This window comes from Peromyscus eremicus, chromosome 4 (genome assembly GCF_949786415.1).
Source record: "Peromyscus eremicus chromosome 4, PerEre_H2_v1, whole genome shotgun sequence".
NCBI classification, from domain to species: Eukaryota; Metazoa; Chordata; class Mammalia; order Rodentia; family Cricetidae; genus Peromyscus; species Peromyscus eremicus.
The window spans coordinates 118393825-118416104 of record NC_081419.1 but is presented as its reverse complement, the minus strand read 5'-3'; the positions used below and the strand labels follow the sequence as shown (position 1 = coordinate 118416104).

The following is a 22280-nucleotide window of genomic DNA, read 5'->3' as shown; positions in this document are numbered from 1 at the left end:
TGTGAGAGCCAAAGTTACCTTTTAAGTTTTAATTACTATGCCTAAGAGATCCATGAGACAAAAATGTTTCTGATCTGCAAGCCTCCTGCCCAAGCCTGAAATGCTGGAGGCTGTTGTTTATGGGAGATAACAAGCCACATGTTTTCACTCCCCTAAACAAGTTCGTTTGAGCCACCTGCACCAGATGTGCTTGGTCACATGTGGGCGGGAGGTTCAGGGGCCGAAATACATCAGGATGTATGCTTGCCCCTGACTGGATGTAGGCTGGAGGCATGTCAGGATGTATGCTTGCCCCTGACTGGATGTAGGCTGGAGGCATGTCAGGATGTATGCTTGCCCCTGATTGGACCTGATGAGAAATGCAATGAATCATGGGTTTTCCTTCCTGAGCCCTTCCTATTCTTGATTCTGGAAACCCAGAGATGGACCTGGCCAGAGCCCATCCACCTAGTCAGTATTTAATTAAAGCTTGCTTCAATTTTGACTTTAAATTATGGTAGTGGTCTTATCCTCAACTGGTGGGATTAACAGTACTTTTGAAGATAAGTAAACTTCCAAACTTCTAGCAAGACAGGGAAGAAGATGAAACTTACTAACATAAAGAATGAAGCTAAAGAATCTACAGACATCTAAGGAATTATAAGAGTGTGTGTGTGTATGTCTGTGTGTGTATGTGTTTGATAACTCAACAAAAACAATTCCTGAAAGCACACAACTGCCAAATTACTCAATATGGAAAAGGTAATTTGAATACCCCTGTAACAATTATAGAAAGTGAAATTAGTAATGTAAAAGAAATCTCTATGCTCTGATGGTTTCACTGAAAAATTCCAGCAAATTTCTCAGGAATTAATCTCCAAGACAGGCATGATGGCACATGACTTTAATCCCAGCACTCAGGAGGCAGAGGGAAGCAAATCTCTGTGAGTTCAAGACCAGCCTGGTCTATAAAGACAGCTCTAAGCCAGACAGAACTACACAGTGAGACCCTGTCTCAAAAAAGGAAAAAAAAAGCCGGGCAATGACAGCTTATGCCTTTAATTCCAACATTGGGGAGGCAGAGGTAGGCAGATCTCTGAGTTTGAAGCTGGCCTGGTCTATAGAGCAAGTTTCAGGATAGCCAGGGCTACACAGAAGAAAAAAAGAAACAAAAAGAGAGAGAGAAGATTGGCTTAATATTAAAAAATATCAATATAATCTGCCTTAGCAAAAGGCTTAAAAAGGAAAAATCATGATTATACCAAAGAATACATTTAAAAATACTTCAATATTCAACACTCACTTATGACAAAGAATCTCAGAAAAATACCAATAGAGAGGCCTTCCAGAATTTGATAAAGAGATCTAGAAAAGCCTGCAGCTACCACTGTACTCAGTGGTGAAAGGCAGAATGGTTGTCCCATAAGCTTGCGGTCTCAGGAAGAATGTCCTGGTACTAGCAGTTCTCACTACAAGAGTTCCTAAGGAAACAAGTCATTCCAACTGAAAGAGAAATAAAACCGTCCCTACTTGCAGATAACATGCCTGTTTCAGAAGACAATCTCAAGAAACCACTGACAGTTCACAGAATACTAGATGAGCATATACCATGCTTGTTTTTCTATGTATTAGCAATGAAATCAGACATTAAAATTAACAATAAAACATTGCAAGGAATAGAGAACGCCAGTAATCTCAGGACCCAGGAGGCCAAGGCAGGAAGATGGAGTCCAAGGTCAGTTGTACAACTACCAGGGTTCTGCTTCAAAACAAAACAAAGTAAGTAAAAAAAAAAAATGTGAGACACCATTCATAACCACCTTTTAAAATGGAAATACATGTTTATTTTCATTTTATATCCATTCACATATATATTGAAAAAAAGGAATCAAGAGATTTAGTACAAGGAGAGTCAAACCAAGTTCACAGTCAAATTATCTTCAAATAGGCTTAATGAAATCCTTACAAAACCTCTACTAGCATATTTAAAGACATAAACAGGATTATTCTAAAATTCATAAAGAAAAGCAAAAGAACTAGAATAAGAGTTTTTGGTTTTGTTTTGTTTTGTTTTGTTTTCAAAAGAAGAAAGTACAAAGAATATAGTCTGTGGTTTTAAAGCTCTGGTATTGGTATTGGGATATAAGCACAGATCAGTAAAACAGAATAGAAAACCAAGAAATGGACTCACTGCTACATCCTACTATGATCTTTGACAAAGATACAAAAGCAATCCTAGAAACAGCCTTTTCCATAAATGATACCAAAGCTATTAGATATCCATGTGTAGAAGAAATCACCAGCTACCTTCACATTAAAAAAAAAAAATCCTCAAAGCTGGCCATGGTGACTCACACCTTTACTCCCAGCACTTGAAAGGTAGAGATCGGTGGATTTCTCTGAGTTCAAGATCAGCCTAGTCTACACAGTGAGCTCCAGGACAGCCAGGGCTATGAAGAGAGATTCCTGTCTCAAAATAATAATAATAAAAATAATAAATAAATCAAAATGAATTATTGCCTAAAATGCAACATAAAATTATTTTTAAAAGACTATAGGGGGGGAAGGAAAACAAGAAAATCTTTGGGATCTGTGGCCATTTTAATGAGAATGGCCTCCAAAGGCTCATATCTGAAATCTTTGTTTTTTTGTTTTTTGTTTTTCGAGATAGGGTTTCTCTGTGTAGCTTTGCACCTTTCCTGGAACTCGCTTTGGAGACCAGACTGGCCTCAAACTCACAGAGATCCGCCTGCCTCTGCCTCCCGAGTGCTGGGATTAAAGGCGTGCGCCACCACCGCCCGGCCTCATATCTGAATTCTTAGTCTGCAGTTGCTGGCTGTTTGGGGAGGATCAGGAAGTGTGGTCTTGTTAGAGAAGGTATGTAACTGGGTTTGAGGTTTCGAAAGAGGACTACCACTCTGAGTTATCTCTATGCTTCCTATCTGCAGAACAAGATGTGAGCTCTCACCTATTGCTGCCACCATGCCTTTGTTCCACCATCCAGGCTGGCCTTGAACTCACAGATACCCACCTGCCTTTGCCTCCCAAGTGCTGGGATTAAAGGCATGCACCACCACTGGCCAGCCAATGCTTTCTTTTATAAGTTGGTTTGATCATGGTGTTTTGTGACAGAAATAAACAAGTAACTAGACAGGATCTAAGACTAGCTCTTAAGCTTAAACCTTACACCAAAAGCACAATCCACAGCGGGGAAAAACGGATAAGTAAACTATGTAAACATTTAAAACTTCTGCCTGGTAAAGAGAATGAACAGCTAAGTTACAAATGAAAGTACTAACAAGTGACAGACCTGAAAAAGGAGGAGCACCTGGGACACATAAAGAACCCTCAGTCTCAGCCGGATGGTGGCGGTGCACGCTTTTAATCCCAGCACTTGGGAGGCAGGGGCAGATAGATCTCTGTGAATTCCAGGCCAGCCTGGTCTACAGAGTGGGCTCCAGGACAGCCAGGGCTATGCAGTGGAACCCTTGGTCTCAACAACAGTAGGAAAGCAAATGATCTGATTAGACCACAAATGATACAGTCACACTTCACAGAAGATAAACAGATGGCACATGAGCCACTTGTGTTGAACAAGAAAAGATGCTCAACATCATCAGTCATTAGGAAAATATAAATTAAAGCCAGTGATAGCTAAGTTAGGGCACACACCTAGAATGCCAGCATAGTAAAGGCTGAGGTAAGAAAATCACAGTGTGAGGCCTTTGTCTCAAATAGCCAAGAGCTAGAGATGCAGCTCAGTGGCACAGTGCTGACGTATTACAGAGGCCCTGGTTCAACCTCTGGCACTCAAAAGAAAATACCCAAAACGACAGAGCACTAGACAGCTACATGAATAGCCAAAATACAAGAAATGACAACAGCAAATACTGACCACCAAAGTACATCACTGCATCCCACTGCTAGTAGGGATGTGAAGAGGTGTAGCTGCTCTCCAAAAGTGTGGCAGTTTCTTTAAAACACTAAACACACACTATCACAGAATCTATCAAATATACTCCTGTGCCTCTATCTCAGAGAAATGAAGTCCTGTTCAAATAAAACCTGTATTTAATTGTCTATAGCAATTTTATTCCTAAGAGCTCAAAATAACAAATACCCTAGATGTCCTTAAATAGATGCATGACCAAACAGAGTGTGATATGTGTATTTATACTGTGGATTATTACTCTGCAAATTAAAAGGAATGGATTATTAACACACATAATGGCATGGAACAATCTACAGATAATTACACTAAACAGCTAATCTACTGTATGACCTTATATTTAGTGGTGTTTTTTTTGTTTTTGTTTTTGTGTGTGTGTATGTGTGTGTGTGTATGTGTTTGTGTGTATGTGTTTGTGTGTATGTGTGTGTGTGTGTGTGTGTGTGTGTGTGTGCATGTGTGTATGTGTGTTGCTAAGATAGAACCCAGGAACTTATGCATGCTAGGCAAGTGCTCTATCACTGGCCCAATGGCCTATATTCCTAGTCCTATCTAACAGTCTGAATAATGAATATAGAAACACTGAGCAGATTATTAAGTGCCAAATGTTAAGGATGGGGGAGGGTGGTAATGGTTATGAAAGGCAATATGAGAGATCATCATAGTGATGGAAATTTCTGTGTCATTGACAATATCCTGGGTACTATACTGAATTATTATTTTTCAGAATGTAACCATTAATTTAAAAATTAGTTACAGGAGATCTCTTGGTGTTTATTATGATTTGATTTTCATGAGACAGGGCCTTACTAGCCCTGGCTGTCCTGGAACTCAGAGATCCACCTGCTTCTGTCTACTGGGTACTGGAATTAAAAACATGTGCCACATGCTCAACTTTTTGTATTATTTCTTATAACTGCAGATAAACTTACAGTTATCTCAAAAACCAAGTATAATCTAAAATATTTTAAGAATCATTGAAAGAGAAACAAATTTAGAGAATAATTAGGCAAAGGAGTAAGGCCGAAAGTGAAGAGAAAATAGATCAATAGTGAGCAGGAGATGCCCTGTAGGCAAGAGAAAGGACTTAATACCATCCTCCACGTGCATGAGGAGAGGTGCACAAGGCCACAGTGGAGCATGCTGCCCCTGGCACACACAGTAAGCTGTGTGTACTTGTGCACAGAGGCCACAGTGGAGCATGCTGCCCCTGGCACACACAGTAAGCTGTGTGTACTTGTGCACAGAGGCCAAAGTGGAGCATGCTGCCCCTGACACACACACACAGCAAGCTGTGTGTACTTGTGCACAGAGGCCACAGTGGTGCATGCTGCCCCGGCACACACAGTAAGCTGTGTGCAGGAGACTCACACAGGTGGTACCCTACTCACACCCATAATATAACTGTGTTACTTGCAGCCGACACCCCACCAGAGTCATTCTGTCTGAACCAAAACAGGTTCAATTTATAGGCTCAAACAAGCTTTAAATGAAAGCAACTTGACCTTCTCCCCAGAAACCCAGCAATTCTTACCTGTCCCCAAGCATACAAGTTATTGTGTGTCTGAGATGGGTTAACTTTAGACAACAGGAATCTAGCCTTTAAAAATAAAAAGATTTTAAAAATTAAAAGTAGTATCAGTGTACAAAAAAGTAAAGATTTTATATTATTTGTTTCAATTGATTTCTTTTCTCTCTCTCTCTCTCTCTCTCTCTCTCTCTCTCTCTCTCTCTCTCTCTCTCTCTCTGCTGTTTAGACATCTATTGCTTTTATCTTATGTCCACTGGCTCCCCAACTACAAATGATCCAGACATACTGATAATCTTATACTTTCATATTAGTACATTTATTTAACAAGAAGTCACCACTAGGCATAGTGAGGCACACGTGTGGTAGTTTGAATGTAATCGGTCCCCATAAGCTCATAGGGAGTGGCACTATTAGGAGGTGTGGCCTTGTTGGAGGAAGTGAATCACTGTAGGGGCAGGCTTTGAGGTCACCTATGCTCAAGCTATGCCTAGTTCAGTTCACTTCCTGTTGCCTGAGGATCAATATGTAGCTCCATCTCCACTCTCAGCTCCTTCCCCAGCACCATGTCTGCCTGCATGCTGCCATGTCCCACCATGATGATGATGGACTAAACCTCTGAACTGTAAGCCACCCAATTAAATTTTTTCCTAACAAGACATGTAGGAAACTGATGTATGAGGATCACGAGTTTGAGACCAACCTGCACTACACAGTAAGTCTCAGGCCAGCCTGGAAGTAAAATAAACAACTAAATCTAAACAAAATCATAGCTGAAAGAATATCTGTATGTAAATTTATGCCACCACATAAAATTATAACCATTAATATCCATAAAATAAATCATCACACAATAAAAAAAAATCTATTAGAGCTAGAATGGGGCCCACCCACCTGACTGCCACCGTGCTCTGTGTTGATATAACGTGGCATTGGGAAGCGAGCTTGCAGAATTTCTTGCGCATCATCCAGTGGAGCCTGCAGAAGGTGCTTGAAGTTTTCATACTCAGGCATGTCCTGGTATCCAGCTTTCCGCCACTGGGCTATGGTCTACACCAAAACAAAGCAACCAAAACTTCTGTTAAAGCTCTGACAGCAGCCTTCACCAACACTTGTGACATTCTTCCACTACCACCATCCAAAACAGGCTGCCAGTGAAGAATTCTGTGATGCTGGAAAGAGAAATAACTCCCCCTCTGTCCTCTGACCATAGGTTCACACACATACACAATAAATCGAAGTAAATAACAGGAAAACAAAACAAAACAGAGGAGTCAAGAAAGAAACTGATATCATCTTACCTCACCGAGATAAATGACAATTTGGAAGAAAGTATCCATCAGCAGAATTCGGTCAGCTAGAATGCTGCTGCTGTCCAGGAGTACAGGCTATGGAAGAGGACAGATGGCGTTGGTCCTCCCACTCTACACAACAGCCACTCCAGCCCCACATGCACATCCACAAAAGAGCAAGGAAGCTATTTACAAACGGTTCCAGCACAGGGCTGCCCCTCTTCACACATTGCTACGTTCCACTCCCCAAACTGACAGCTCTAAATCTCAGTTTTATAGACGACACAGGCCACTGACACTCCTCCATCAACCGGGGACAGAAACTGAGGCTAGCTTGTGGTCCAGAAGCCAGAACATAACAAGAGCTTTCTCTCTTCTGTTCCAGAACTACTCTGTTTGTTTGTCTGTCTGTCTGTCTGTCTGTTTTTTCAAGAAAGTGTTTCTCTGTGTAGCTCTGGCTGTCCTGGATCTCACTCTGTAGACCAGGGTGGCCTCAAACTCACAGAGATCTACCTGCCCCTTCCTCCCGAGTGCTGGGACTGACGGTGTGCGCCACCACCACCTGGCCAGAACTACTCTTAGTCAGCTGATCTTTTCTCAACTACTGCAGCTACAGCTAGAATGAACAAGAATGCTTATATGAGGGCTGGGGAGATGGCTCAGAGGTTAAGAGCACTGGATGCTCTTCCAGAGGTCTTGAGTTCAATTCCCAGCAACCACATGGTGGTTCACAACCATCTATAATGAGATCTGATGCCCTCTTCTGGTCTGCAGGTTTACATGCAGGCAGAATACTGAATACATAATGAAAAAAAAAAAAAAAACTGCATACATAATAAATAAAATAAATCTTTTTAAAAAAAGAGTGCCTGTATGAAAAACAGGATTTAATGTAAGTTTTCATAGTTTACCACAAAATATATTTCATTATGAATTTTCATTTCAATAATAAAAGTAACTTGTACTCATTTTAGAAAATCTGTAGTTGAAAACAAGAAATACTGATATCTTGGTTTACTTCAATATTGTTCTTTATTTTTATAGGCTTTTAGTATATGTAAACTTAGAATTTATTTTGTTATCCCCTTTTAGTTTAAAATCTTTCTTGGTTTTATTTGCAAGTTGGGCAACATTCCACTCCATAAAGTTTTTAAGGCATTTCTGCTTTGGTCCCACTCGCCTTACCAACAGCACCGAGTGGAGCCTACTAGAGCCAGGGCGATCTGCCACTGTGTGCCAGTGATTCACTCCACAAGCATTTTTTCACTTCTTCCTTTACATTATTTGTCTCCACTCCTGCACTGTCTCAGGATGGTTTTGCTTTTGCTCACATATTGCTCAGTTAGGTTTTAAGGATATGGCATTTTCCAGCCTGTTTTCCATAGGCATTCTTTACCATACTAAAAAAAAATTCTACTGGATTTTTTTCTTGTCTTACCATGTAACATTTTTACATTTTACTATGTTATATAAATTATGTGACTATTTCTTAGAATACTTTACTATTTTCCTTCTACTGAGTACTTGGATTGCCCTCTGATTCCTTTTTTCAGTGCCAGAAACAGGTGTTCATTCATTCAAGCTCTCTACCAGCCCCAAATTCTCTCGTAATTGTTCATTTTCTTGTTTCTTTGCATAAAACCTTTTCTATTTTAATACTCATATTTCTTTTAGATACTTTACAAGGGCTGGAATTACTGGGCAAAGAACGTGAACTCATAACATTGTGGAGTTTTTTTTCCCCTCCATTTATTTCTGCTTTCCACACCAAAAACAGCTTTAGTATATCTTCTGACTTCTCCTATGTTTTTTAATACTTAGAAACAGTATAAAGTTACTATAAACTCAAGATTTTACAGTTCTGCTCTAAGACTATATTTGGTAAAGGAAAACAAAACCCCTTGTGATTAAGTCATCCACTCTCAGAAAAGCATGTCCGTCCAGCCTTACCTCTGGTGGTCCATGGAAGGAATAAGAGTAGAGAATGGGCTGGATCATGATGAGGGACTGAGTCAGATCCTGCCTGGCAAAATGGTGTCTATAATAGGATGACTCATCAGGACTGTTGTTAAACACTTGAAGAAATGGAGATCTTCTCAGATGGAACATGAACTGCATTCACAAAAGAAAGACAAAAGAATCCATCTGTGATGCTGGACATGCAGAGCCATCTACTCTGGATCTCGAAAACATGAAACCTGGACTCCGAGATAATTATCTGTGGGTTCACAGAGACACAAAAGGGCGGTGGCAGAGCTGGTGGAAGAGGAAAATGGGGAGTACCTTTACTGGGTATACAATTCCAGGTGGGTTTGCTTGCTTTATGACATGATGATATTATGTGTCTGACCTCAAACCTGAGATGCTCCTGCCTCAACCCTCCAAGTGCTGAAATTACAAGCATGTGTCACCACATTTGGCTCAGTAAAGATTAAAAAAAAAAATTTACAGCACTCTGGGACATAAGAATGTGATGTGGCCAGGCGGTGGGATATGCGCCTTTAATCCCAGCACTCGGGAAGCTGAGCCAGGCGGATCTCTGTGAGTTCGAGCCCAGCCTGGGCTACCAAGTGAGTTCCAGGAAAGGCGCAAAGCTAAACAGAGAAACCTTGTCTCGAAAAAAAAAAAAAAAAAAATGTGAATGTGGGGACTAGAGAGATGGCTCAGCAGTTAAGAGCACTGGCTACTCTTCCAGAGGACCAGGGTTCCATTCTCAGCACCCATATGGCAACTCACAACAGTCTATAACTCTAGTTGCAGGGGATCAGACATATATGTAGGCAAAACAACAATGCACCAAAATAAAAATCAATAAATCATAAAAAAGAATGTAAATGTATTTAATAGCACACAATTATATATTTCAAAGGGGTTAAGATGATAAACTTGAGGCTAGAGAGTTGCTGCTCCTGCAGAGGACCTGAGTTCAGCTCCCAGTTCAGCATCCAAGTCAGGTGGCTCACAACTGCCCATAATTCCAGCTCTAGGGGATCCACTGCCCTCCCTGAAGGCACTGTACTCTTGTGCATATAACCACACATATCCCTCCACATACAAATTCAATCTTTTTTTAAAAATGGTAACTTTTTTGCTGGGTGGTGGTGGTGGCTCACACTTTTAATCCTAGCACTTGGGAGGCAGAGGCAGTCGGATCTCTGAGTTCAAGGCCAACGTGGTCTACAGATTGAGTTCCAGGACAGCCAGAGCTACACGGAGAAACCATGTCTCAAAAAAATCAGGAAAAAAAAAAGGAAGTTTTTGCCTGCATGTGGTGTATATATATGCAAATGTGTGGCCCAAAAATTAGATATGGGTACCTGTGTGTATATGCAATTGATGTCCTGTGTCTTTGTCACTCTCCATTTCTACTTATTGAGGCAGTTTCTTGGATTTGAACCCAGAGCTTGCCGATAGGCTACCCTAGTTAGCCAGCTTGCCCTGGAGATCCCATCTCTGACTCCTGAGCACTGGGATTATAATTAGCCACCACACCTACCCAGCTTTTACATGGGGACTAGGGATCTCCTTAGACCCCAAGATGATAAATTTTGTCCTTTTTTTTTGAACCACAATTTTAAAAATGTCTTACAATTACTGCTTTAAGTGTCACTTTTAGGTATTTTTGGGTTTTTGTTTTGTTTTTTAAAGACAAGGATCATGTAGCCTTGGCTAACCTTGAACTCCTAATCTTCCTGCCTCCACTTCCCAAGTGTTAGGATTATAGGTGTGTGGAATTATGCCCAGGTAAGATTTGTTTTTCTAATGACTTGGCCCTTTTTTAGTGTTTGTTTGGTTGTTTGTTATTTTATTTTGTTTTATTTTATATGTATGGGTGTTTGCTTTCATTTATGTCCATGCACTATGTGCATGCAGTCCCCAAGGAGGCAAGGAGACAGATCCCCTGGAACTGGAGTTATAGACAGTTCTTAGTTGCCATATAGGTGCTGGGAATTGAACCTGTATCCTCTAGAAGAGCAGTCAGTGGTCTTAACTGCTCAGCCATCTCTTTGACCCCTTAAAGATTTATTTTACTTTTAATTATGGGGCAGAGACATGTGTATGTGAGTGTAGGTGTCCAGAGTCCAAAAGTGTCAGATCTCCTGGAGCTGGAGTTATCTGTAATTGTGAGTCACCTGACATGGGTGCTGAGAACTGAACTCAGGCCCTCTGAAAAGAATAGTATGTACTCATTAACAACTGAGCCACCTCTCTAGCCCTTCCAGATAGATTAATAAAATTTACTTTACTTTTATTTTACGTATGTGCGCCTGTGTGTTTGTATGTCACATGTGGGTGCCCAAGAACACCACAGAGGGTGTTGGGTCTTTGGAGTTGGAGCCACAAGCAGTTGTGAGCCACCTGATGTGGGTACTGGGAACCCAACTTAGGTCCCCTAAAGGCAGCAACCACTCTTAGTCTAAGCCATTTGTCCAGCCCCCAGCTAAAATTATTTTGTTTGTTTTTAAAGAACTCCCACATGAAGGAGCACAGTATGGAAACACCAGCTAAGAAGGATTTATAATTTCATCTGCAGAGCATTCTAAGGCAGGAGGACTCTCTTACACTGTGCTCAACCCTCAAAACCTCAAATGTGCTTTGCCCTGCTGGGCTTATTTTCCTTGGGAACAGATATTCGTTCTCTTGAGTAAGTCACTGGAGAGTGCAGGGCCTCTCCAGCCCAGGGACCCTAGAGGGTGAAGGCTCTGGTGGCACCCAGTGGATCCAGGTGGTGGGTACAACCAGAGAAGCTTCAGATCTGTCTGCTTTTCACACTGGTTATTGAGAGAGTCCTCTGACGGTAAGGATTTCACGGCTTTAGAGAGACTTCAAATCACTGCTTCAGGCCAACTCCTCCCTCCTAAAGAGGAGGAAGCAAGGACTCACAGAGGTCTCATCCAGGAGCAGCAGCAGGGCCAGTGCTGGCCATCACCCCGACTGGCCAGGGCTCTTTCACACCACTACCCATCCTCACCTGCTCAGACACAGGTACCTGAAAGTCCCAGGACCCGTTATTGGCTGCTTACATGTACAAAGCACTATGCAAGTGCTGTACACTTGGCTGGCTTCAACAGTGGTTCAAAAGAGGTGGGATAGCCAGCTATTATAGTTAGTCTCCAATTACAAGTCTTCCTTTGCTCTCAAGCACAGAAAAGTTCAGTTCTAACAATTCATTCTTCTATAGTTATCTTTAAAATCATATTTCTTACCTGAGGATACAGAGAAAAAGAGTCTGACAATCTGAAAGACGTGGGGTCTTCTTTGTTATACTGCCCAAACTTCTGACACTGTTGAAAGAAAATAGGGAAGAAAATAAAAATAAAAATAAAAATAAAAGTCTAAGTTAGTGTCACCTAGAAAAGTCCCAGACCAAAGAGCTACGTAGTGTGCTACTTCTCATAAATTCTAGACCAGCATCTCAGGCATGAAGGGCAGACAAATCACCAGGTCTTGTTAAAACACAGACCCTGATGACTAGAGAGAGTTCAGTGGTAGAACACTTACTTAGCATACTCAAAGCCCTGGATTCATCCCCAGGATTTGAAGCGGGTAGGAGGGGGTCACTCTAGGGGAAGAGTGGGAGATTCTAAATCTCAAACCAACGGGAGGCAATGGTGACTTGAGGACCACCCTAATCACACATGTGTTCAGCAAGCTCTCGGAGGCACCTCTCCATATGAAAACCCTGAGAGACCATGAAAACTAGCAATTACAGATCAACCTTGCTATTCTCTGCCATTACAACTCAATTTTCTTCCTCCTTTCAATGGTAGGTTTCTGAATCAGAATGTATTCCTGCTTTATTTATATATTTAGCTAGTTAGTCAGTCAGCTAGTTATTTATGCTTTTTGAGTCAGGGTCATATTAGCCTAAAGGCAAGGTGATTCTGCCTTCCAAGTGCTGAGATTATAGTCATGCATCACCATGTCCAGCCTTGCCTTTATTTTTGATCAAACATTCCCTCCAGACACTAGAGACTAGGCCCTGGGGTGTTCAGAAAACCCTATTCCTAACAATTAGCTTCCTCCTGTCAAAGCTGATGTCCTTTCCTAGTCTCATCTTCTTTAGCTTCCTAGCAGTATTAGCCTCATGGCTTTCCAAACTCCTTAAAACTATCTCCTGAAGCCAGTACGATGGCTCAGCAGGGACAGGTACTTGCCATCAAATCTGACAAACTTGAGTTCTGATCCCTGGAATCCATATGGTGGAAGATGAGAACCAATTTCCACAGATCACCCACTTGTACACCATGGCATACACACACACACACACACACACACACACACACACACACACACACACACACAAATAAATAAATAAATGGTTTTAAAAATTAAAAAATAACAGGCTTAAGAGGGAATTTTCTTTTCTCAAAGGTAGAAGAGACATAAGGACTAAACTCAATGCCATTGTTCCCAGTTTACCAGTCGGATGAGCTGTCGATCCAGCCACCGGAGCACATCAGGTCCCTCCTCGGACTCTGCCCGGAACACTCCAAGCCGTGCCATCAAGACTGCTGCAGCCTCCTGGTCAAATGCTGCTTCTATGTGCCTCAGCTGACTCTGTGCATCTGCCCAACTGACAATCCAGAGTTAGTACTGCACTTCTGATCAGGAGCTACCAGAGGCTAGACCTCTGCTCAGGTGAGCCCAGATCCCGTTCCTTTGTCGAAGACAAGCTGGCACTACATTTTCATAAGGAAGTTTGACAATCATTTTAGTCACCCTCAGGTGCTGTCTGAAGGCTAGAAGCACAAAAGAAAAACTCCCCCACAATCCAGCAGACACAACAGTAGACACCCAAAAGCTAAGTCTGAATCCAATGCCCCTTCCTCTAGGCCAATCCTTACAAAAACCTAAGCGTTTACAACTTTACAAAATGACTTCTCATTGTCACCTCCTTGGAAAAATGAAATAAGAGCATGTTTAAGAGTTTTTCAGAAGAAACAGCATGAAGTACTTGACTCATTGATGAATGGGGAATACAAATGAAAATGAGGTATTATTGTTTGCATTTAAATATTAATATCCACTACTAATGAGGTAGTGGGTACTCTCCTTACCATACCAAGGAAAACATATCAGCCTCTAGGATAGTAGGTTTGCAATATATAAAATTTCAACCTATGAAATCGCCGACAAGAAATATACTTGGGGCTGAGGCTGTAGCTCAGTGGTAAAGTGAAGGAGTATGAGAGAGAGGACCTGGGTTCAATCCCCAGTCATGTGGAGAATAATATCACCAAAAATATTTAAAAAAGGAGAAGAAAAAATACTAGAATGTGTGAATCCCTAAAATCAAATACAAAAGCAGCACTGCTGGAGAAGCACATGAAGTCCCTTTAACAAAGGCAGCATCCCTTGCAACCTACTCAATAGTGTGTGAGCATTAACATAAACGAGATACAAACCAGATAAACACACACGGAGATGTAAGTACACAGACATGAGAAATAAGCTGCTGTACATATATGGTATACAGGAGCACAGAAATGGGGTGTGCAGTTAAGTTTACATAGACTTAACTCCGGGAAGGGAAAGTAAAGATACTCGTAAGTAAATAGTTATTTCTCAGTATCCACTGGGGACTCATTCCAGGACATACTTCCTCAGATATCAAAATTCGTGGATGCTCAAGCCACTGATATAAAATGGCATAGTACACCTGAGCATTGTGGTACATGTCTGTAATCCCAGCACTCAGGAGGCAGAGACAGCAGATCTATGTGATTTCAAGGCCAGTGTGGTCTACACAGTAACTTTAGGTCGGCTAGAGCTACATAGTGAGATCCTAAATCAATCAATAAGTAAGTAATTGTACATAAAATGTCATGGTATTTGTAACATCTAAATACATTCTCCTACATACACTCACTCATCTCTATGTTACCACTGACGATGTAAATACCATACAAACAGCTGTTAAACTGTAATGCTTATGGAATAATAATTTTTTTAAAGTCCATACATGTTAAATATAGATGTAAGGTTAAAAAAATATTTCCCATTCCAGTTTGGCTAAACTTATGAATGTGAAACTGAGGGATACAGAGGGCCAACTGCACTTATGTTCTGTTTACATCTTTAACAGGAAGCATGACTTACTTATCTAGCAAATAAAATATGAAAGATAATTTTTAATAAACTATATTTCTACTGAAAGCTGATTCTTCTAGGTAAGTGTGTAAAAGTTCAATTGGGTTAGCCAAGAATGGCTGATCCGTGGCTGATCAATGAGTCAGTCAGGAGCTGGGAGAACCATCTAAGGGAATCAGAAAGACAAACTCAAAGAAGTTAACTCTCACAGGAAAATCATCAGCCTTGGCTCAAGAGGAAGGAAACAAGATGCTCACTTGCGGGCAATGGTGGTCACTCGGATGCGCTTCTGAGTGCTGGAATGCTGATACTGTGTGACGAACTGGATGGCACCTCTGCCTCCCTGGGGAATTGGGGCATTGTGCTGTGGGGTGGGAGACCACATCTGGTTACTGTCAAAGACATGACTTAAACACAGCCCTCCTAAAGCACTCAGGTAGGGTTCTTGGTACATTTCAATGGTACACTTAAAACCTGCATGGGATCATTGTACATTAACTCTTATCTAAAAAGCAGAAGTGAGGAGGAGGAGGAGGAGGAACATTAGTACATTCATATGAATTGGGGCTGGGTGTGTGGCTCATGTGCATACAACGCAAGAGGCCCTGGGCTCAGTCTTCAGGAACAGAAGGAATAAAAATGGATCCAATTAATGATATTGGTGGCAAACTACATAGGGGTGAAAACCACTGATGACTGCAAGTTGCTCTGAATGACATCAAAAACAAGCCAGGTGTGGTGACACACACCTGTACTCTCAGCATTTTGAATATGGAAGCAGAAGATCAGAGGTCCAAGGCCACCCAGGTCTCTAAGACACCTTGTCTCATCTCCCTTCTACTCATAAAAGCATCAAAAATAAAACGGAGCAACAAATATTTAACTTTAACAATGCAACTGTAGTAAAATGTTGATTACAGAATCTAGCTAGTGGTTATGCAGGTGTTGCATGTACAAGTCTTTGTAATTTTTCATAACAAAATATTGGGGAAAGACTGACACCCTCAAACATTCATGAGTATTATTAAGATGGCTGGGAAACGCCAGTACTCATCTCAGGGCCTTGTCAGTCGACAATAAAGGGACAAAGTAATCTGTTGTTTGATTCTCACTAAATGCTGGAGGGAATTTAAAAAGAGTACACCAGATTAGCATAATGTCTAATATGATACCAAAGTATTATCAGGATGGAGAGAGAGTACCTTCCAATAAATCAGAAGATATTATAACGTGAAAAAAAATTGATGCCCACCTGATTGACAACTTCAAAGTAGATGCCAAGAGTAGACGTGGGATCCAGGCCACAGATTTTCCACTGACTTGTGCCACCAACACCAAGCTCCTAGAGATGAGAAGTGGAATTTCAAAAAGATATATACAAAAACAAACCCCAAAGCAAACCACTGGTGAAAGGCAGCACAGGAGCAGGGCAGGTCACTTGTAACATTTACTTTAGCTGAAACTTTAAATTCCAGTGAAAATGTCTAGGAAATGTGTAATTACGGCCCAGTCGGAATCTTAATGTTTATATTTAAAGCACTTTTAAATTAAGATTTTTATAATGACACTCTAAATTATTTTAATGTAGCATACATATAACATCTATATAGTATATTAATACTGAAGTCAACAAAGAATCATATCAAAGTTGGAGGAATACAGAGGAAAAATAATCTATTGGTTTGAAAGTTGCATGTACTTTTTCCAATCACTATTAGAATAAGAAACAGCGAGCTGTAAATTACCCAGAAAATACATGTAACAGACAAAAGCTTTACCAGACTTTGCTGCTGTGGGTTGTCTTTCTGTACTCTGAACATATGTTGCTCCCATTGGTTAATAAATAAAGCTACTTTGGCCTATGGCAAGATAGAATAGAGCCAGGCAGAAAGTTTAAGCCAAGATACAGGGAGAAGAGAGCCGAGTCTGGGAGATGCCAGCAAACCACCCCAGAAGCAAGACATGAAAGTATTGGTAAGCCACTGGCCACGTGATGATACACAGATTAATAGAAATGGGTTAATTTAAGATGTAAGAACTAGCTCGTAATAAGCCTGAGCCATAGGCCACACAGTTTGTAATTAATATTAAGCCTCTGACTGGTTATTCAGGAACAGGAGGGCTGGAGAGATTCGTCCATCTACACTATAGTTTTATCTTTAAACCTAACTTCCATTTCACTCAAGTACAGGGACGAGTAATAGCTTAAACAACACTGTGTAGAAGCAGACACACCAAGACTGTAGATTACTCTAGAGAAAACACTAGACACTGCCTTCAACACATCAGTGTCACAGAAACAGAGAGAATAAACCAAAAGATGAGGGCTAGTCTAGGGTTTCAAAAACTAAGGATATGGTACTAAAGGAATGCTGGTAGGACTGGCAATCGCCACAGGGGGCCATCAGGAAGAAACTGGGGAAAGAACGTAGACTAAATGTCATTCTGCGAGATTACTGTTCATTTTCTCAGACTTGACAATGAGAAAATAGTATAACATCCTTATTTTTAGAATATGTATATTGTATTACTTAAGAACTAAGCGTCATGATGTCTGAAAATTATTTTCAAAAGTTCTGTAAATAGTGTTGGTAAAGCAAATACACCAGGAGATCTTAACTCCACAGGGAGGGCAGCTGTGGCACCAACAGCTGTGGCATACCAACACCACCTGGGGTGCTAAAGGAAGTGTATTCCTCCTCAGACCACCACATGCTTGAAGGATGCTTTTCTTTGCTTGCATCCTCAACCCCCAACCAAAACTTACAATGCTGAATTCAACTGGAAGGCTAATCAGTGTTTTCCAATTTTTTAAAGTATCTTTTTAAACTACTCCAGGAAGCTTCATCAGGGAGACTTTAAAGCTCACAGATGGGGCAGCCTTCCAAAGCCCTTCCAGAAAAACAGGGGTGGTGCAAGTCACTTAGCACACTGAGGTAATTAGTTAATCTTCAGATGGGCTTTGGGGAAGAACTGCCTCATCCAAGGACTACAGAGGTTTATACAAACAGTAACCCCCTGCCAAACTTGGCAAAACTTTCATTTATATAATCACTGTCAATGTCTATTCTGACATAGACAGACAATTCGTATAGGGCTCCAGTGTGTACTTGTTCAAAGTGCTCCATTTGACCAGCCTCATTTAATCCTAACATTCTTAAGCAGGTACTGTTACTTTCCCATTTTCTAAAAACACTGAATTACAGAGCATTAAGAATTTTTCCCAAGCTACTCAGCTACCAAGAAGTAGCTATGCACCCTAACTCCACAACAACTCTAGAGCCCACCCTCCCGCTGTGGATGACAAGAGGAAGATAAGACTGTGGAACAATACCCCCAGACTACCTCAGAGACCACAGTGATACACTTTTATGAAAACAGCTCTTGCATTCAGAAAGACTCAACTTTTGTCAGACCTCACAGCCAAATACACCTCTTGGTCACAGGCCATCCTACTGTGTATTCAGTCTGTTTAAGTGTAACCTTAAAAACAATGGAACAACCAACCTTACTTGGCTTGGACAGCCCAAGAATGAGCTTTTACAACCTAAGCTAATACATAGCTTTAATCTTAAACTAAATACTCCTCCATGCCCCTGACCCAGAGTAATGTATATATGTACTTATTAACATACATATTTGTAATCACTTGCTGAAAACACCCAATAGGCTGGAAACAACCTATACAGCAAATATTTACCATACATGTTAGAAACAATATACAGACACAGCTTGTTTGTAGTACTGAGCACTTCTGGGTCAGTTGGGGTCAGTAAAATGACCTTTCTCCTTGTAAAACAGTTAGTGATTTCTGTAAAGAAGCCCTCATTACTTTCCAATGGGATCCTTTCTGTGTTGTTCGATAAATACAACAGAGACAGACAGACACAGGGACAGTGAGACACCAGACAACATTCAGACAGGCACAGACACATACTGCAGAGATTACAGATAGGCAGTAACCACAAACTACAGACAGACAGAAGACACAGAAGAGAGAAGTGGAGAATTCAAACTTGGGCTTCTTCTGGATCAAATTAATCACAGAGGATGTCTATGGTTTCATTCCTTGATGCAACACTGATGCATTTTCATACCTCTGAGGTTATAATTAAAGCATGTAACCAATGCAGAAGAAACCTCATAAACCAGATGCTGTGCCTTTTCAGCTAAAGCATACTCCCAGCATGTGGGCCATCAGCAAAGCCATTTACCCCAAGGGATGACTGAACTTTGCTCTAATATATACAATATATGTATATATATATAATATATACAATAACAATGTATATGCATCTGTGGCATCCACTGTCCCACCAACTCAGGGTCCCTTGTAGTAAGCGCCTTATCAACTGAGTGAGACAAGGGTACCAACTGTAAGTTATGAGGCACACAGGTTATTCTGGAAGAATTCCGAATGTCTGCCTTTGCTGAAGGGAATGGCTTTTTGTTCCCAGTGAGACAGCATCCATACATCAGATATAGTCAGAGGAACCTAAGATATAGCTCCTCTGGGTCAGCTTCAAACCTGAGCAAGGGTTAACTTAACCTCTTTGGTCTTTCAGACAGACTAAGGGACAGAAAGACAGATGACACTATCTCTTGGAGTTGTCATGAATGAGGATTAGAGCTCTTACACAGGTACACCTCACAGGTGACACAAAGCAAGATCATCAGTGTGTGACTTAGCTAATGAGTTTACTCCAGGGCAGATGAGGGTGATGATTTTCCTTACGTTTTCTGACACACATGGTCCTTTCACATTCAGAGATACACATGGACCAATAGCTCCTGCAATCTTCAGTTCCCGAGAGGTCTACAACAAATTACACAGTAAGTTAAAAGCCAACCTGCTGTCACCATGATCACAATAACAGCCTAGAGAAAATTCCCACAGAGAAAAATCGCTAATGAATTATACTATCCAAATGTCCACTCTAGCTTTTCCAGGAACACTAGGTATTGATCAAAGCTTCAACAAAATTCACCTTGGAAAACATATCAAAAAAAAAAACAAAAAAAAAAAAAAAACAGGTGTAGTGGTGCAGTAGTAATACTCAGCAGGCTAAGGCAAAAGATCCTGAGTTCAAGGCCAGCCTCACTATATAGCAAATTTGTGACCAGCTTGAATTCATGAGACTGCCTCAAAAATCAAAACAAAAAGGCACAGTAGAAACAAAAACAAACAAAAAGTAGCTGAGTATGGTATCGCATGCCTTTAATCCCAGCACTCAGAGGCAAAAGCAGGTAGATCTCTGTGAGTCTGAGGCCAGCCTGGTCTACAAATCGAATTCCAGAACAGCCCAGCCAGGGCTGTTACACAGAGAAACCCTGTCTCAAAAAACAAAGAAACAAACAAAGACACAGTATGGTATCGTTTTCACACCATTCATTTGTTTGAAGCAGGACCCCTAAGAAGTAACTGAGACTAACCTGGAAACCCCTAGACAGCTCAAGTGAGCGCATACTCACAATCCTCCTGCCTCTGCCTAAGTGCTGGGATACAAGTATGCACCACCACTCCTGGCCAGGGGACATTTTCAACTCTTAATTCACTTTTGAACCTTTGAAACTATTATACCCATCAAAGATAACAATTCTACCAAATATATTACATTCTTTTCCAAACACCATGCATATTCATACTTACTTACGTATTTCTAATCAGTAAAAATATTATTTTAAAAATATTTAATTCACAAATTTTAACATAATGATAAGACCAATGGATATTTCCTCTCTCCAGCCCACCCCTACCCTTTTTTGTGTGTGTGAGACAGGGCCTCTCTTTATAGTCCTGGCTGTTCCGGAACTCACTACACAGACCAGCCTGGCCTCGACTTCATAGATTCTCCTGCCTCTGGGTTTTTTGTTTTTTTTTTTTTAAACAAATGAAGTTTTTTTTGTTTTTTTTTAATTTAGTTTATGTACATTGGTGTGAAGGTGTCAGATCCCCTGGAACTGGAGTTACAGACAGTAGTGAGCTGTCATGTAGGTGTTGAGAATTGAAGCCAGGTCCTCTGGAAGAACAGCCCATGCTCTTAACCATTGAGCCATCTCTCCAACCCTAACAAATGGAGATTTTTAAGACTGGACTCACTTTATTGAAGTGAACTCAGACTTACACAATAAGGTGAATTCCATCCATCCCTTTTTGTTTGAGGGTGGGCAAGGTTTTGAGAAAGGGTTTCTCTGTATAGTCCTAACTATTCTGGAACTTGCTCTATAAACCAGGCCGGCCTTGAACTCAAAGATCTACCTGCTTCTGACTCCCGAGTGCTGAGATTAAAAGTATGTGCTCAGTCTATTCCTCTTTATCTAAAAAAGAAAAAGCCCTCAAGTACACACACACTTCTACATGGATGCTGGGGTACTAAGCCCAGTACTCACACCTCAGCAACAGCACTTGGCCTACTGAGCTGTCTTCTACCCCTTTCTTTTTTCATTACCTCCAACTCTGCTAAATAAACAATCAAACATTTAAAAATGCTGTTTAAAGGTTATCCTAGATAACTTAATGCTTTTCTCTAATTCTAATCATAGTTTCTAAGGGTCTCTTTCAATGGTTTCTCAATGACTTAAGAATCAGCTGTCTAGGACTATGAATTCCTATAAAGAAATACAGACTTCGGGGGCTGGAGAGATGGCTCAGAGGTTAAGAGCACTGACTGCTCTTCCAGAGGTCCTGAGTTCAATTCCCAGCAACCACATGGTGGCTCACGACCATCCGTAATGAGATCTGGTGCCCTCTTCTGGTCTGCAGACATAACACTGTATACATAATAAATAAATAAATCTTTAAAAAAAAAAAAAAAGAAATACAGACTTCAACTCATGATGCTCTTAGAACACCTGGGTTCTTCTTAAATATAAACCCTACTCTGTGCTGTTGCAGAATATTTGTTCACACTATGTGAGGATGTGTCACTGTGATTGGTTTAGGAAAGAGCTGAATAGCCAATAGCTAGGCAGGAGAGAACAGGCGGGACTACTGGGGAGAGAGAGGATTCTGGAAGAAGAGAGGTGGAGACACAAGCAAGACACTGAAGAAGTCCGACATACAGCACAGGAGAGGTAACCCGGTAACCGAGTCACGTGGCCGAACATAGACTGAAAAACATGGGTTAATTTCAGTTACAAGAGCTAGTTGAGAAAAAGCCCAAGCTAAGGCCAAGCTTTCGTATCAATAGTAAGTCTCCATGTCATTATTTGTGAGCTGGTGGCCCACAGAAAAGTCTGACTACACTGTAAGGCAGTGACTCACACCAATGGCTGGGTGGATACTGACCATGTGTGACTGCCTGTCCCCAAGTCCCCCTAACTCCACCTATCCTAAAGTGAGATGGAGCAGAGCAGAGCAGGGCCTGAGGGGAACAAGGAACTTTCTGTTTAGAACTTAATCAATACATATGTCATCCTTGAGAAGAAAAGGAACACA

General features: G+C 41.1%; 1 protein-coding gene across 2 annotated transcripts in view; it reads right to left on the bottom strand.

The window, feature by feature from the left end:
* The window catches only part of Sec23b (SEC23 homolog B, COPII coat complex component), a 40935-nt gene that overhangs the window by 2121 nt on the left and 16534 nt on the right, over nt 1-22280 (bottom strand). For both annotated transcript variants that reach the window (XM_059261559.1, XM_059261560.1), the window contains exons 11-19: nt 19578-19658; nt 16095-16184; nt 15100-15206; nt 13172-13325; nt 11956-12033; nt 8699-8860; nt 6758-6844; nt 6351-6506; nt 5463-5528 (exon numbers count right to left, since the gene is read on the bottom strand). In XM_059261559.1, coding sequence (XP_059117542.1) covers nt 5463-5528; nt 6351-6506; nt 6758-6844; nt 8699-8860; nt 11956-12033; nt 13172-13325; nt 15100-15206; nt 16095-16184; nt 19578-19658 — 981 coding nt within the window. The remainder of the gene's footprint in view (nt 1-5462; nt 5529-6350; nt 6507-6757; nt 6845-8698; nt 8861-11955; nt 12034-13171; nt 13326-15099; nt 15207-16094; nt 16185-19577; nt 19659-22280) is intronic.